Here is a 17,636-nt window from a genome sequence, read left to right as displayed (position 1 = left end):
GGCCGCTACTCATAATAGGTGGAGTAGAGGGTGGATGAGAATGCGATCCAAAGTATTGGTGAATCCCCACACTTCTACCAACTAGCCACACATGGCCAGAGTGTTCAGGTCGCCCAATAGCTCTCGTCAAGATATCTTTACGTCCTTTTGGATGGAAGTTTTCTTGAGATGGTTGTTCCACAAGAGAATCCTAAAACATACAATTTTTTTAATATATATATATATATATATATATATATATATATATATATATATATATATATAAGACTTGCTATGCATAAACATGTAATTAAGAAATTAGAATTATATAGTTACTTACAATTTTTTCAACAATAAGACATGTTTCTTCTGACGTGATGGTGGAGATGGAGGTGGAACTTCTGAATCTCCACCTCTCATCGCGTGATGGTGGAGATGGAGGTGGAACTTCTGAATCTCCAACTCATTTTTGCTTTTCTTTTTTATTTCTCTTGAATCATCTTCTTCTATAAGAATGCATATCCCCCACAAGACAATCTGTGGGGGTACTTATTAAAAGATTGAATCATTTGTGCCTTCTTTCTTTTCTCTTATTGTAAATAACAAACCAATTAAAGATAATACTAAAATATTAGAAAGAATAATCAAATCATATATACAACTAACCTAAAAAGAAGAATCTTCTTTGGTCTTAATGAAAGCCTACCATATTTCCTCATCAATAAAAGAATATACATCAACATGAGATTTGTGACTCAGGTCCCCAATGCTCACCCATATATTGAAAATATTTTTTTAATAATAAGTTCATTATTAGAAATATTCCATGTTTCCTACATTACACAACAAATATAATTGTTAGTGTACAAAAATACTAGAATTAAGTACAATAATAACAAAGATAATAAATTATATTGATTACTGCCCAATTTTTTTTCTTCATGTCTTCATGTCTTCATGTACCTCATACCATTCATTGGCTAAAATACAGACTTTGTTTCGATCAAGAAAAGCCACATGACCAATGAAAGCTTTCTTGTTATCCCCTATAGGTAGTCTAGTTGATTGATCAAAATGAATCTATAACTTATCACCATCGTTACACTTATGTAACAACTTTGTCATCTGTGTGTCGCGTCTACTCTTTTTTTGGATAGAGTTAGCATCTAATCCATTTTGTGAAGGAGCTGAGGGATCACCCATGTGTCTCTGTTTAAAAAATATATAATTATGGTCAATAACAATTCAAATTTCAAATAATGAATAAATAACATGACACTATAAATAAACTATCATATAAGCATGACACTATTGCAAGTAAAGAATTATAAACAAAACAAAGTTTATTTATATAAAACTATGACATTTTACTGTTTTATTTCCTAAAACTGTCATGTTTGAATATTCTCCCATATCCCTTCTTGATGATAATCACGAGTGGGATACACATCGTAATCTATATTTTCCACAATGAAACTAGGTATTTGTTGTGAGAAAGAAAGAGTCTAAAAAATATCTGATAATGAACCTAGACTTTCATGAGGTCCATACATGTTTTTACCTTGGAGAACCACCGACCACCTTTTGTTAGAAAGATCACTAACATAAAACACTTGTCTTGCTTGAGATGCCGTAATAAAAGGCTCATCCTTATAAACTACTTTTTCAAGGTATATCAATGTAAAATCAAATTCATCAATTTTAACATCATCGTTTATGTCAATCCATTTACATTTAAAAACAAGAACTTTAAAATTAATAAAATCGACATCCCCAATTACTTCAATGATCCCAAAGTAAGATATTGATGCCACACCATGATTTTTATCTTTTGAACTTGAAAAGTGTATTGACTCAGCGACAACCATAACTCCACTATTTTGCACTGTACTTTTGTCATCTTGAGCTTTTGTATAGAAGGTAAAATTATTGATATCGTAGTCGGCCCAAGTTATGAGATCAAAATTAGGCCCATCTGCTAGTTATTTTAATATAATAGAACATGTATTATCGGTTATAATGGTTTATTTAAACCACTTTAAGAAAGTCTTGTTATGCTCATTCAACAACCATTTTTCATTCATTCGAGGATTTTTTCTTTGACAATATTTTTTTGAGCAGAAAGGTAAGGTTGAACCTCCACAGTATTATTCAATATATACAAATGTGCTTAAGTAAATCCTCACGCCTCATGCTCTTAAGTTTTAAACCTCGTATACCCTTACCTGTGCATAGGGGTGGGAATAGGCCAGGCCAGGCCAGACTTTGAAAGACCTGAGCCTGGCCTACGATGAATTTTTGAGGCCTACGGCCTATGATAGGCTTTTTTTCCAGCCTGAGCCTGGCCTGTAAGCCTATTTAAAAGCCTTATTCACATTAAAAATAATTTTTCTAACAAAATAATTTCAAAAAATATGAAACAAACACCCTTTAATCCCTAAAAAATGATTTTTAGTTTAAAAGAATTAATTTTTTATTAAAACAAACACACCCATCATTATCTCTCAAACAAATGGTCTCAAACAAACTCAGATTATTACCTCTCAAACAAATCCTCTCGTGCAACATCATATTTAGTAATAATATATATATATATATATATATATAAAGGTAATAAATAAACAATTATCTATAGCTACATGATGCTCTACCCATATCGATTTTTCTAACAAAATAATTTTTTTAAAATATGAAACAAATACCTTTTAAACCCTAAATAATAGTTTTTGGTTTAAAAGAATAAATTTTTTATTGAAACAAACGCACCTATTATTATCTCTCAAACAACTTAGAATATTACCTCTCAAACAAACTCATATTCAGTAATAATAAACAATTAGGGTTTCTAAACTTATATACTAATAATATATATAAAGATAACAAATAAATAGTATTGATTTTTATAAAATATAAAGTAACAAATAAATAATATCGGTTTTTATAAAAAATATGTTGTTTTCATACATGTTTGTTGGAGTGGGTGCAATGGAAATTAGAAGAAGAAAAAATAGAGAATGGAATACATATAATATATATATAGGCCGGCCTGTCAGGCCTAATAGGCTTTTTTACAAGCCTGAGCATGGTCTATTTACATAAATAGGCTTTAGAAACAGCCTGAGCCTGACCTTTTTATTAAACAGGCCAGGCCATAGGCCTCTGTCGGACGGCCTAGCCTATTCCCATCTCTAGTTGGCACAAAAGAATAACAACTTAATTTTCCAACTCATCTAATTTTTTAGGATCAATGACTTTGCTACATATAGAACTGAAGAAAAAACACAACCTAGTTAAAACATCTCTCACTTTTTTAGGCAATATTCCACGAATAGCCACTAGTAGTAGTTGTTGCATTAATACATGCCAATCATGAGACTATAAACAACTAATTTTAGATCTTTCATTGAGATAAGACTCGTTATTTGAAGAATATCGCATTGGCACTTTTATGCCCTTTAGAGTCTCATAAAAAAGTCTTCTCTCGTATTTTGATAAAGTATGACAAGCTGGAGGCAAATATGTTCGCTTACCTGATGATTGTGGAGCTAATTCTTGTCGTATACCTATCTCAACCATATCTAAACGAGCATTCACTCCATCATTTGTTTTTCCTAGAATGTTGAGAAGTGTTCTAATCACACTATCACACACACTTTTCTTCACGAGCATCACATCAATACAATGTATAACATCTAGACTGGACCAATAAGGAAGATTAAAGAACACGTACCTCTTCTTCCATACATTTTTCTCAATGGATTGTTTTTTATTCTTTCCAAATTTAACATTGGCATCCTTCAACCTATGAAAAATTTGCTCTCCAATTAAGGCTTTTGGAGCAATTCGATTCTCCTGGTCTCCATTAAACGCTTTTCTCAACCTACGATATGGGTGATTAGGTTTAAGAAATCTCTGATGTCCAATGTAAACAGTCTTCCTTTCATGTTTTAATTGGACGTAGCATGTGTCTTCTTCACATATAGGAGACGCTTTATGTCCCTTAACACTATAACCGCTCAAGTTTCCATACGCAGAAAAATCATTGATGGTGCAAAATAACATTGCATGCATTTTAAAATAATCACAAGAATAACCATCAAACACTTCAACACCTTCCTCACAAAGAATTCTCAAGTCTTCAATCAATGAACTTATATAAACATCTATGTCATTTCCAAGTTGCCTTGGACGCTAAATCATTAAGATAACATAATGTGTTTGTGCTTCATGCAAATCAAAGGAGGTAGATTGTAGATAATTAAGAGAACGACTGTATGGGTTCATTCCACATGTGGCAAGTCCCAGTCTAAGATTTCTTGGCTCATTCCCGAATTCAGGATCCAATTTATCAACTTTCTTCCATTGCAATGAATCAGCTGGATGACGAAGTTTTCCATCATGTTGTCTCTCATCAGCATGCCATCTTATATTCTTTGCATCACTGACATTAAAGAATAATCATTTGAACCTTAGAATTATTGGAAGATACCATAACACCTTCGTAGGAGGACGTGTTGTGCTTTCATCATAATTGGAATCACCATCACTCACTTTAAAGCGTGATAACCCACACATAGGACATTGGTTCAACTCTTCAAACTCATTTCGGTATAGTATGCAATCATTTGGCCATGCCCGTATTTTCTTATACTTCTTACCCATTGGACACAATATCTTCTTTGCCTCATAATAACGGTTTGGCAATGTGTTATCTTCAGGAAGCATTTCTTTCAACAACTCAAGCAGTTATGTGAAGCCTTTATCTGTCCATCCATTTCTCGCTTTCAAGTTGAAAAATCTCAGCACCGCAGACAACCATGTGAAGTTAGTGCATCCCAGATACAAAGCCACTTATTTATCATTGTACAAACTATCAAAACATGTGCATGTTGAAAAGACTCTTGTCCAATATCAAGAATCATGTTCTCAAGCCGATTGTCCATATTTTCACGAACTTCTTCTCTTTCTGATACATTTATCATGTTTAACGAATCACTATGCCATATCCATTTTGTATAAGTTTGGCATATCCCATAACAAATAAGATGATTTCTTATTTCTTCAAGCTGTAACCGATTTCCATTTAAACATTTAGCACAAGGACAATAAAACTTTCTTTCATTTTTAGGAAGCTTTTTTAAAGCAAATTCTAAAAATCCTTTTACACCTTTCTGTTGGAATTCACTTTGACGATTAACAATCATCCAACTACGATCCATAACTACTTCTATTAAAAATAAATAACCATAAAGATTAAGATAAAATATTAAAACTAAAACAATTTTATTGTTCAGGAAATGTATAGTTTACTTTTTATTTATTTTCCTAAAGTGTCGTATTCATAATAGCTAAGAATAATCTAATAGTATACTATTGTTTTTCTTCTTTATTGTCATTACTTTGTGAATATCTAAGTACATGTAAAATTTACAATAACAAAATAATTGAACTATTTTAAATGGGACACTTCCAATTGAAATAGTTTAAATAGGGCATTTTCAAGTGTATTAGTTTAATCCATTTCTTCTATGTATTTCCAAATTAATTAATTTCCCCGTGCATCAGAAAAATTGAAATATTTTAAATGGGACACTTTCAATTGAAATAGTTTAAACTTGACACTTTCAAGTGTATTAGTTTAATCAATTTCTTATAAGTATTTCAAAATTAATTAATTTCAATGTGCATAAATGATAAGAGCTATTACTTCAGGAATAATGGTTCCTTTAATCTTTTAAAGATTACAAGAGCTATTACTTCAGGAATAATCGTTCCTTTAATCTTCAAAGATTCAAGTCATACAACTTTGCTCTTCTTATTTGAGATACAAGTTCGGTAAAATCATGGAGATAAATGAATTCAGTAACATTCTATATTTTTTAAATGTTTTGTTCTATTTCAATAGCAAGATATACATGTCTACTATCTCTAATACATAAAATATTACATTTATAAAAATTACACCTTATTTGTCTGCCTTTCTACAAAAAATGCTATTGTTTTGCTCCCTATTTTGTACACACAAATTATAAAAATTGAAAGATATAAAATATGTAATTTAACTTGAGAATCAAATCTGTCTTAATGAATTGATGAAGTGGTGACGATAAAACGACAACGGGTTATGAAGTTGATGTTAGAAGAAAGGCAGGAAGTCAGAATCTAGGTTGTAAGTGCTTCACGATATAGAGGTTAAGAATAGAAAGTGGAGGTTTAGAGCGCAAATGTTATGGGAGCGAGAAGATAAAACGCTAAGTACACGAGATCTTTTATATTTTTTTAGTCTACCTTAAGTCAGTTATCAATAGAACTGCGTTAAACAAGTTTCATATATTTACAAAATTGCTACCAACTCATTTTATTAAGTCGTTAGCCAAAGTAACCGACTTAAACATAGAGGAAGATGGAATATATTAATTTTTTATTTTTATTTTTATCGTCGTTCTTAAGTCGGTTGCCTATATAACCGTGTTAAACGTGTTTTTCACATATTTACAAAATTGTCACTGCCATATTTTGTTAACTTGTTTATACGGGCAACCGGCTTAAATGTACCTCCACCTAATTTGTTAAGTCTGGTGGCACGTAAAAGACTTAACTCGTTGTATTAAAAACTCTATTTTCTACTAGTGTTTGGATAAAAGCATTGTTGTAGGTGTCTCATTTTAGAACGTTTTTCTAAAAAGCGCTGTCGTAGGTAGAAATTTATAATGCTTTTTGGATAAAAGAGTTGTTGTAGGTGTCTCATTTTACAACACTTTTCTAAAAAGCGTTGTCGTAGGTGGTATCTTAAAGAGTTTTTTTTTTCTTTCTAAAAAGCGACGTTGTAGGTATTTAATAGCGCTTTTTTAACAAGTGTTGTCGTAGGTCTTTAATAGCGTTTTTTTCAAAAAGCGTTGTCGTAGGTATTTCATAGAGCTTTTGTAGCGTTCTTTTTAAGGAAAGCGATGTCGTAGGTTTTATTTAATATATATTTAATAGTGCTTTTCTTAGAAAAGCATTATTGTAGGTGTTATTCATTTAAAGATAAAAGCGATGTCACCCAAGATTGGGAGTGGTGAGGTAATATGTTTCTGAGGTGACATTGATGACAAACAACACCCAAGATTGGAATCAGATTATGGTGTAATATATCTCCCAAAGTATTGTACAATGTTTCTTTTCCAACCATGCGATAAGTAGGAGAAGAAAAATAGAGCATACAAAATGAGACACTCTAAATCAATGGTTAATACATAAATCAATTCAGGTACTTAGTATGTGAAACAATTACCCTATATTATGAACTACCTATATTGTTGTACTTAGTATGTAAAACAATTACCATAAATCAATCATTTACTTAGTATGTGAAACAATTACCAAGAATCAATCAAATATCAACTACCCTATATTATTTTACTTCCGTATATCAACTATCGTACATTATTTTACTTGCTCATATCAACTACCCTATATTATTTTACTTTGCTTTCATGATTAAGTTCAACAAGTACATGAATTAACATTTTTTATTTAATGGAATTATAATGTTTACTACATTTCTTATGAAGACTAATTAACAATTAAAAACCTTTATTCATATGTATGAGGAATAAAAAATTTAAATTACTATATCCATTAAGTAAGTACATAATATAAAAAAAATATTTAGTAGATATCAAAGCCAAATAAATCATGATTTTAAATTGCAGTTTGAATCAAAGTGGACAATATATAGTTTCTTTTTTTTCTCTCTCTAAACAATACAAAACCCAAAACAGAACCCTAAAAATTTGAAACAGAACCCTAAAAATAAAAAACACTAGCAATAAAAATTCAAATGTTGAAACAGATCCCTATAAATCTAGCAAGGTATCAAATGTTGAAACATAACCTAAATTTTTTCAAATGAAACCCAAACAAAGTGACACATAAGATGGTGGAGATCTTAGATGTGATGGCAAAGTTGTGTCCGAGGCCTGGTTGCAGAAAGAAGGGTTCTGTCAAAGATGAGATACGGGTTACGAGGTCGGAGATGAGATGAGTTATGTCAAAGAGTTGTTTTCGTTGGAGATTAGATGCAACGGAGAAATAGGAAAGGGTTTGGAGGTTGAAGAAACACAGAGAGGCTTCACGCATAGAGGGTTAGCTAACTAAGTTGCGTACAAAAGAAGATAAAGTTGCATTGTGACAATTTTGTTTGAATTTATAAAATAGTCAATATGTGTATATGATTCTTCTTCTTCTTCTTTGTTTTTTTCCGACTAAATGTGCATATTTTTAATATATCACGATTTATAAATATTTATATATTAAATATATTTTTATTTATTTATAAAAAATATAATAGAATTTGTGGTATACACAAATATATACACATAAAAATAAGATTTTAAGCAATTGATTATGAGATGCATTATTATTTGTGCATCAATTTGATTATAAATAGTTAGCTAACTAAGGATTGTATTACTTGAAAAAAGTGTTAAGAGTACAAATATAGTAATTTAAAATAGACTAGACCAAATTAAAAAAGTTTCAAATCTATTATAGTTATAGATATTATGTATTTTATCGTGAAATAAACTAAATTGTGAAGGAAATATAAGAAAAGTAGTTTTCTTTTTTTAAAAAAATAAAAATAGTTTTATGAAAAAATAAGAGTATTGAGGTAAAAAAAAAGTGAGATTAATATATATCTATGCATATTAGGCATTACAGGAAATTAATAGGTATTAATGGGAATGATTATTTTAGGGAATGATTTATTTTAATTTTTTTTTTTACTAAAAAGGAATGATATGTTAGATATCAAGAAATAACCGTAAATGATATGTTAGATATAAAAATAGTGTTTTTAAAGGATTGTTATTATATATAACTATTAGTAGCTATGACAACACTTTTTAAAAAAACGTTGTCTTATTTTCGGTACATTTTCAGAATATAATACAACAGTGCTTTTAGTTAAAAAAACGTTGTTAAATGTGTACTATAAAATCTATATTTTGGTAGCATGTTTTGCAAGAACACACGACAATTATGACTTTTCATTCCAAATAACTTTATTTCCCGCATCTCAAAACACCTACACAAGGCATACCCATAGTGTAGTTTTAGTTCTTTTATCCACTCACCACAAGTAATACTTGTTATTTTGTTAATGTGTAATTTGCTTTTGACTTTTTTAGCTTTCCCATTACACCATCTAGTAGCTCTAAATATTTCTGTCTATAAATATCTGCCAAGTCAAGTCTCGCATTTAAAGTGTCCTTCGTCTTGCCCTTGGTGTCCATTATTGTATACAATATATTGATAAACATTTCTCTCTCAATATGCATTACATCTAGATTATGAGGGAGAAGATTTGTTTTCCAATATGGTAACTCCCAAAATATTGTTTTTTTAGGTCCAATTTTAAAAAACTCCATACCCCGACAAATAATCATACGGAGATCAACTTATGCTTGGTAAATCAATTCCCATATTTCTTCATTTGTCATCCTTTGTGGAGGAAACGTTATCTCAACTTTCCCTTTTCTTAAAAGAATTTTTATTCCTTCTATAGCAATGATCAAGGGGAAAGAATTGTGGATGACAGTAAAAAATGTAGGCTTTCAACTATGTTGAAGGGTGAATGCTTTTGTATACTCCATACAAATTTGACAAGTAAGTTTTTCCATTGTCATCCAGCCGAACAACATCCCATATGCAGTGAAGTCATTATTTGTCAACAATATACAAGCTTTCATGAAAAAATTCTGGTGTAGTGAGACATCATAAGTCATCACACAAGAATTCCACAAAATTTTAAGGTCATCTTTTAGTAGTTGTATGTACACATCAATCTTCCTTTTTGGATTGCTAGGGCTTGGAATTATAATGGTTAAGAATAAGAACTCTATTCTCATGCAGATCCAAGGTGAAAGATTGTAAGGATAAATTATTGTCTAACATGAATATGTCTTACCTGTTTTATCGAATGGTGCAAATCCATCAGCACACAACCCTAGCCTCCCATTTCAAGAGTCCATTGAAAATTTAGGATAACTTTTATCAAAATTCTTCCAAGTTTCCTTCAAATGGATGCAATAAATAGCTTTAATTTCTTATATTCTCACGATGCCACCTCATTTGTCTTGGAGTTTGCATTAAGGAATAAAGTCTTTGAAGACTGGGGATAAGAGAAAAATACCACATCTTTTTTAGAGGAACTTTTGTAACCTTACCATTTCTAATGATGCTTTTGTAATGATCTTCACCACAAATTTTAAAACTACAAAGATTTTTATCACCAAGAGAGTAATATATCATACATCCATTCAGGCAACAATGAATCTTTATGCAACCCAATCCAAGATTTTCCACTAATTTCTTTGCACGATAGAAGTTGTCAAGCATTCAATTATCATTTGGGAATGCCTTTCCCATAAAATCAATTCATTGATTAAAGAAACTCTTAGAGATATTGAAGTCAGACTTGATACTTAAAGCATGTATTGCAGCAAAAAGTTAAGAATAATTTTCACATCCATTATACAAGGTTGCTTGCACAACTTTCAACATATCAACTTTTTTTTTTGGCTTCTAGGTTAGGACCTTCCCTTATTTGTACTCCATAATCGATTTTTGTTGCTCATTATATGTACCAAGAGATGATCCAGCTGCATCCATTACCATTTGCTAAAAGTCATTGAAGTTATCCCAAACCCCTCTATTTCCATGATAGTTGTTTGAAACCACCGGCAGAATTTGAGGCATTTTTTTCACCATGGTTAGTCCAATAATAGTAACCTTATATAAATCCCTTCGTACAAAGATGGCCCATGACATCGCAACTATCTGATGTTTCTTACACATATATTTTACAAGGGTATCTCAACTTTCCTTTTTTTTTTTCCCCTTTTTTTTATCTAATTTTTCTTTTGCATAAGTAAATTGAGTGAACTCGAAAACATCAGTCATATACTCATATATTACTCTTCTCTTATTAGGACCCATCTTGTTAACCATCCACTTGCGATGTTCAGTTATTTCTATTTCTCTAATTGACAAATAAGTAGTATGTCAGTTACCATAGTTAATAAATTTATATGAAGATTCCTTAGGACGATTTTGGGAATCTTACAGTGTTAAAGTTCTAAGAGTTGTTTTAGTTAGTAATATATTAAATTATCGTACGAGTTCGTACTATATGGCCAACATATTGTACAAAATATATTAACCCAACTACTATAAAGAAAAATATATAATAAATTATGATAAATCTATAGAGAAAACTATTTAATTAATACGGGAGGAGAAGTCATGAAGCATATCTAAAGCATAAATTTACTTAAATTATGTGTCAAGTAGAAGTGATAAATAGATTTTGTTTTTGAGAAGCCATAATAATAAGCAGAGACATTAAACACTATCAAGAAAAATATTTTTTCTAATAGCATTTTTTCTTAATGCAAGTTGTTGTTTTTTCAATTTCGAAAAAACCTTTTGAAAACAATTTATGCCACCGAAAATATTACTAGGTTGCGTCGCAGACTAGGTCGCTCTCTTTAAGACGTTTCGAGGCACTGCCCAAATTGTGCAAGGCAGACTATCAACCACGAAGTCCCCAAGATAAAACAGCTCAGATACTCTGTAACAGAGTTCTACTGCACTGTAGAAAACCGTTCTAGAATTACACCCTTAATATGACAGTCGTACGACTAACGCTCGTAATATGGCACTAAGACCACTCGAAAGAAAGAGAAGAAACAGTAAAAAAGGGGGATAAGTGAGTAAAGCCTCAGATACGGAGAACTTTTGGTGTGATTTTCCAACTGAGGAGAACCCTTTATTTATAGAGGAAATCCGCAACTGAGGAGAAGCCAAAGCCAAAGCCAAGCCAAGCCAAGTCGGGCCAACCGGCCAGCCAGACAGAGGCGGCGCACGCGCATGTGTGGTGGTCAATATTGCTTGCGTTCTCCCTCCTTCACAAAATTGGGGTGCCCTTTGGGGCCCTCCCCAAGTTCCATACCTCCACCTTATATACCCTACTAGTGTGTGGTATCCCTCTAATGTGGGACTTCTCTATTTTTTCAATTCATATCCACACTAGCTCTCATAAATATAATCATTATTTCCAATAAATTTCCATTAAGGCATCATCATTTCCAACAATTCTCCACTTGAATTTAAAAAAATAGGTTTTTGAATAGCGTCAAAAGCTTCTATAAGATCGTGCATAAACAAAGGTGTCTCTTGACTTGAATCTTTGCATCGCAAGTAAGATTCAGATTCAACAAGAGTGACTCGTAGTCTTGAACTCTATCTCTGACATCAAACCCACACACAACCTTTTTATTAGGTGTATTCTCAAAAGCCCGTGCGTTTAGGGTCATGCACGTGTATCCTAGTATAGTAAATGCTCTAGGAATTTTGCCTCGAAATTCCCTAGGAAGCGGCCCCTAGTTCCACGTTCACATAGGTGAGTCTATCAAGAGTACTCTTGTAGCTAGGTACTCCACACCACATAGAGTATAGATCTCATTAAGAGTTTCTATTATCTCATCCTTTTATCGCTTCAGGAATCATGCTTCTTATATATAATATAGCATGTTCATCTCATATCACTATGACTTGTTATTACCTGTTGAACCTAATTCTTGAGATCTCTAGTCTTTTAGGTTGGGTTACCATCATAAGTGACTCATTGATCTATATGAAATAGTCTCATCCTTTTGGATGTATTAAGGACTTTCTCTCTAGCTAACCCTTTCGTCAAAGGATCTGCTAAATTTTCATTAGTGCGTACATGATCCACTGTAACAGCTTCTTTAGAAAGTAATTCTCTAACTATGATGTGCTTACGACGTCTTTGTCGTCTCTTACCGTTGTAATAACGATTCTCAATTTTTGCAATAGCCGCGGTACTATCGCAGTGGATCTACACAACTGGCAACGACCTTTCCCACAGAGGGTTCTCTGCTAGCAAGCATCTCAACTAGCTTGCTTCTTCACTAGCAGTAGCTAGTGCTATCATTTTCAGACTCCATAGTGGACTGAGCCAATGTCGTTTGTTTCTTCGATTTCCACGATACAACACCACCGGCTATACTCAAAACATAGCCACTGGTTGCTTTGGAGTCATCTGACAATGTGTTCCAATCAGCATCACTGTATCCTTCAAGGACGGTAGGAAATCTTTGATAATATAATCCGAGACTCATAGTCCTTTTAAGGTATCTCATGACTCTTTCGATAGCGTGCCAATGCTCCATACTAGGTCTACTAGTAAACCTGCATAATAATCCCACGACATAGGCAATGTTGGGTCTAGTACAATCAGTGGCATACTTGAGGATGCCAATGATGCTCGCATATTCAATTTGTCTAACATATTCACCAGAGTTCTTGAAAAGTTTTACATTCGGATCATATGGTGTGCAAGCAGGTTTACAGTCAAAGTAATTATATTTCATTAGGATCTTGTCAACGTAGTGAGATTGATCCAAAGAAATTCCATTTTCTAACCTAGTAATCTTGATGCCAAGGATTACATTCGCTTTTCCGAGGTCTTTCATATCAAAGTTGTTACTCAACAATGATTTCACATTATTTAAAGCATGAATGTTTGAACCAAATATGAGTAAGTCATCTACATAGAGACATATGATAGTGCAAATGCCATTTTCATATTTGTAATAAATATATTTGTCACTTTCATTCACTTTATACTCATTTGACATAATCAAGTTATCAAAATTTTCATGTCATTGCTTAGGAGCTTGTTTAAGACCATACATAAACTTATCTAACTTACAAACCTTGTCTTCTTGTCCATGAATTACAAAACCTTCAGGTTGTTCCATATAAATTTCTTCTTCCAAGTCACCATTTAAAAATGTTGTTTTAACATCCATCTGGTGTATCACCAGGTTATGAATAGCCGCAAGTGATATAAGCACCCTAATGGATGTTAGTCTAGTGACCAATGAGAAAGTGTTGAAGAAATCTATATTTTCTCTTTGTCTAAAACCTTCGGCTACAAGGCGTGCCTTGTACTTATCAACAGATCCATCGGGTTTTAGTTTCCTTTTCAAAATCCATTTACAACCTATTGGTTTGCAACCAGGAGGCAAGTCTACCAAATGCCAGGTCTTGTTAGACTCTAGAAAATCCATTTCATCATTTATAGCTTCTTGCCATAGATCTGCATCCAATGATGATATAGCTTCTTTAAGATTTGTAGGATCCTCTTCTAAATTATAGGCCATGTATTCTGGTCCATAATCTTTAGCAACTCTTACTCTCTTACTCCTTTGTGTTTATGTTTCGTCTTGTTTGTTGCTTTCAGTGCTTGTTGACATAGGAACTTGACTAGGTTCGCTGCCACCACTATTTCTCGATTTGAAAGAGAATTTATTTTCATAGAAGTCAACATAATTTGATTCTATGATCACTTTTGTATTTAGGTCATAAAACCTATATGCTTTGCTATTTACTGCATACCCAATGAATATACATTCATAGGCTCTACTTGCGAGTTTAATTCCCTTGGGATCGGGGATTCTGACATAAGCCAGACAACCCCATGTTCGAAGATAAGACAAGTTGGGTTGTCTTTTCTTCATTATCTCATACGGAGATGTTTTGCTTTTAGAATTAGGAACTCTATTCAAAACATAGCAAACAGTCAAAATAATTTCCCTCCACCAGTGAGATTAAAAAGTATAATAACTATAAAGTTTTGCAACGAGAAGACCAAATTGTAATTTACGCCACAGTGATTGAAATAACCATAACAACAAATGTAATATCTACTATATCAACTACAATAACCATAGTTTAAACCCATATGAATTTATAATTCACGCTGTAGTGGCATAGTGATCGTAATACGCATCACAACAAATACAACAGTCGTAATTTAAATTAATTTTTGTTGCTCGATATATGCACCAAGAGATAATCCAACTGCATCCCTTACCATTTTCTCAAAGTAATTGAAGTCACTGATGTTTCTTACACGTATATATTTTACATGGGTATCTCAACTTTTTTTTTTTGAATTTTTCTTTTGCACAAGTAAATTGAGTGAACTCGAAAACATAAGTCGTATACCTATATGTTACTCTTCTCTTATTAGCACCCAACTTATTAACCATCCATTTGCGATGTTCGGGAATTTCCATTTCTCTAATTGACAAATAAGTAACATGTCAATTACTATAGTTAATAAATTTATATGAAGATTCCTTGTGATGATTTTGGGAATCTTAAAGTGTTAAAGTCCTAAGAGTTGTTTTAGTTAATTCAATAATAAATTATCGTACGAGTTCGTACTATATGGCCAACAAATTGTACATAATATATTAACCTTACTCTGACACTCTCTCCACTATAAAGATAAGTAAATAATAAATTATGATAAATCTATAAAAAAAAAAGCTATTTAATTAATAAGGGAGGAGAAGTCATGAAACATATCTAAAGCATAAATTTACTTAAATTATGTGTCAAGTAGAAGTGATCAATAGATTTTATTTTTGAGAGTGTGAAAACCGCTATTCCTCAGTTTGCAAATTAGATTTTTTAAGCAAGCATTATCTTTCTCCACTTTTCACAAGGGTGAAAACCGCTATTCCAAGCATAATAAACTTTCATAAATTAAGAGTATCCAATGGTAGCTATCTAAAAAGAGTACTTAAATGGATCCGGTGTATGACCCATTTGTACACAACTACACATCAATTATTTATATATTTTTAATGTTAGTATCCAATAAATATTTCATCTTTTCAATTAATAACTTTAAATCATTATTAAATTGAAAAAAATTCAATACACATATTCATGGCTCTTAATCTTATACTATTTTCTATCATTTTTTATGGCTGGGCGCAAATGTATGAGAGGAGAAAGAGGGTGTTCTACAAGCATTGATGTCTATTTTTCACATTTTTCCCCCCTTCAATAGAAATGATTAGTAAGATGAGTCTATATTAACTAAAGCAACCCCAATTGGGGATGCTCTTACGGAAAGCTTCTCTTAGAAGTCTCTAAATATTTATCTTTATTCTTTTTTCTTCCATTTTTCATAAATATATTATCATATACTTGTAGGAGATAATTTTTATGTTATATGACAAAAAAATACTACTATATAAGTTAGATTTAATTTTTTTCTTAAAATATTCTAACGAAACTTTTCCGATCTACTTTAGAAGTATAATAACTATAAAGTTTGCAACGAGATGACTAAATTATAACTTACGCAGTAGTGATCGAAATACGCATCTCAACAAATGCAATATCTATTAATCAACCATAATAATTGTCGTTTAAATCCGTATGAATTTATAATTCACGTTGTAGTGATCATAATACGCATCACAACAAATGCAATAACCGTAATTTAAATCCATATGAGAAAGAAAATAAGAAATTAAAGGAAGAAGAAATTGAAGGAAATGATTTAGTAAAATTGAATAGATATTGTTGAAGGAATTATATATATACGCATCAAGATTCATTGAATTCTTAGAAAGGAAGGTTACATGCATATATAGTCACTTAGTGAACTACAAGTAGACATAAGTAACTAACTACCAAGAGACTAACTAAAACAGAACAACATTACTAATTACAAGACCATATTACCTAATTAGTCTCTTAGTCTTCTATGTTTGATAACAAGCCTTCAATTCAAACTTTCAAAAACACAGCCTTTTTCTTTCTTGCAAGTTCAATATCCTTTAATTGTTGCTCAACAATTATAATCAAGGCGTCAACTTGCTTCAACAATTCTTCATGTTTAATTTTTTTCTTTAATGCGATTAAGGCCCTATTTTTGTTCTTTACACGAATCAAGAATCGTGCAGCTTCGTCTTCCGCTTCAATAACAGCATCAAGCTTTTGTTGATATTGGACAAGTTTGCGTCTTTGAGTCTTGAGTGCTAGAATTGTACGGTCCACATCGGTTACCTTTGGCTTCTTCGAGCATATATTTCCCATTGATTTTGATTTTGATTTCTTAATTCGATGAAGATGTTTTTTTAATTTGGGTGTATGGAAATGGAATGAACCGAACTGATTAAAGAGGAAAAATAATGAATATCAAAATATGGCAGCTATTCAATTCAACAAGGTCTTGTATTTGGGTTTTTATAGTGTTTCCTTTTGGCACCGATTATAACGGTATTATATAAACGAAAGAAATATTTTCTATCGCAATCTTCAAAAGATTTTATTTCAAATTAAAATATTTTTATTGATTACTATTAGGTTAGGGTTGACAATAGGTAAGTCTGGTCCGATTTCAAAATCTATTTAAAATTTTTATTTATATTAAAATAATTAAATATTATATTTTATATATATTTTTTAAATAGACTAAATCAGACATTTGTATATAAGAAAAACTAATAAAATTATAATCAAATCTAATAAAATAATAAGTAACAAGTCTGCAATGCAATAATTTTCCAAGAAAAAGAAAAAAAAAATGAATCTATAATTAACAAACTCTAAAAAGTCCTTCAAAAAGTTACAAATAAAACAAAATGAACTCCACAAACAATTACACTAGCAAAACACATTTAAAACTCAAGGAATGAAAAAAAAAATGATATCAAATCTTCAAGGTAATTTGTATCTCTTGTTTATCAACCTTCAAAATCAAAAGAAAAAATACA

The 17,636-nt window shown here is 31.6% G+C and overlaps 1 protein-coding gene and 1 pseudogene across 1 annotated transcript; both read right to left on the bottom strand.

Moving 5' to 3' along the window:
• Positions 1-1,484: 1,484 nt before the first annotated feature.
• LOC140920473 (uncharacterized) lies at positions 1,485-5,198 on the bottom strand (annotated as a pseudogene).
• An 11,449-nt stretch (positions 5,199-16,647) lies between these two features.
• On the bottom strand, positions 16,648-16,956 carry LOC140920472 (vacuolar protein sorting-associated protein 20 homolog 2-like). Its single transcript, XM_073368753.1, has one exon. The coding sequence runs from the start codon at positions 16,954-16,956 to the stop codon at positions 16,648-16,650; it is 309 nt and encodes a 102-aa protein (XP_073224854.1).
• Positions 16,957-17,636: the final 680 nt, after the last annotated feature.

The sequence above is a fragment of the Cicer arietinum genome, chromosome 5 (assembly GCF_000331145.2).
Source record: "Cicer arietinum cultivar CDC Frontier isolate Library 1 chromosome 5, Cicar.CDCFrontier_v2.0, whole genome shotgun sequence".
Taxonomy (NCBI): Eukaryota; Viridiplantae; Streptophyta; class Magnoliopsida; order Fabales; family Fabaceae; genus Cicer; species Cicer arietinum.
This window is presented reverse-complemented; position numbering and strand designations above follow the sequence as displayed.

Bases quoted from the DNA above. Each gene is read 5' to 3' on its own strand.
- LOC140920472 (XM_073368753.1), bottom strand. From the start codon at position 16,956: ATGGGAAATATATGCTCGAAGAAGCCAAAGGTAACCGATGTGGACCGT.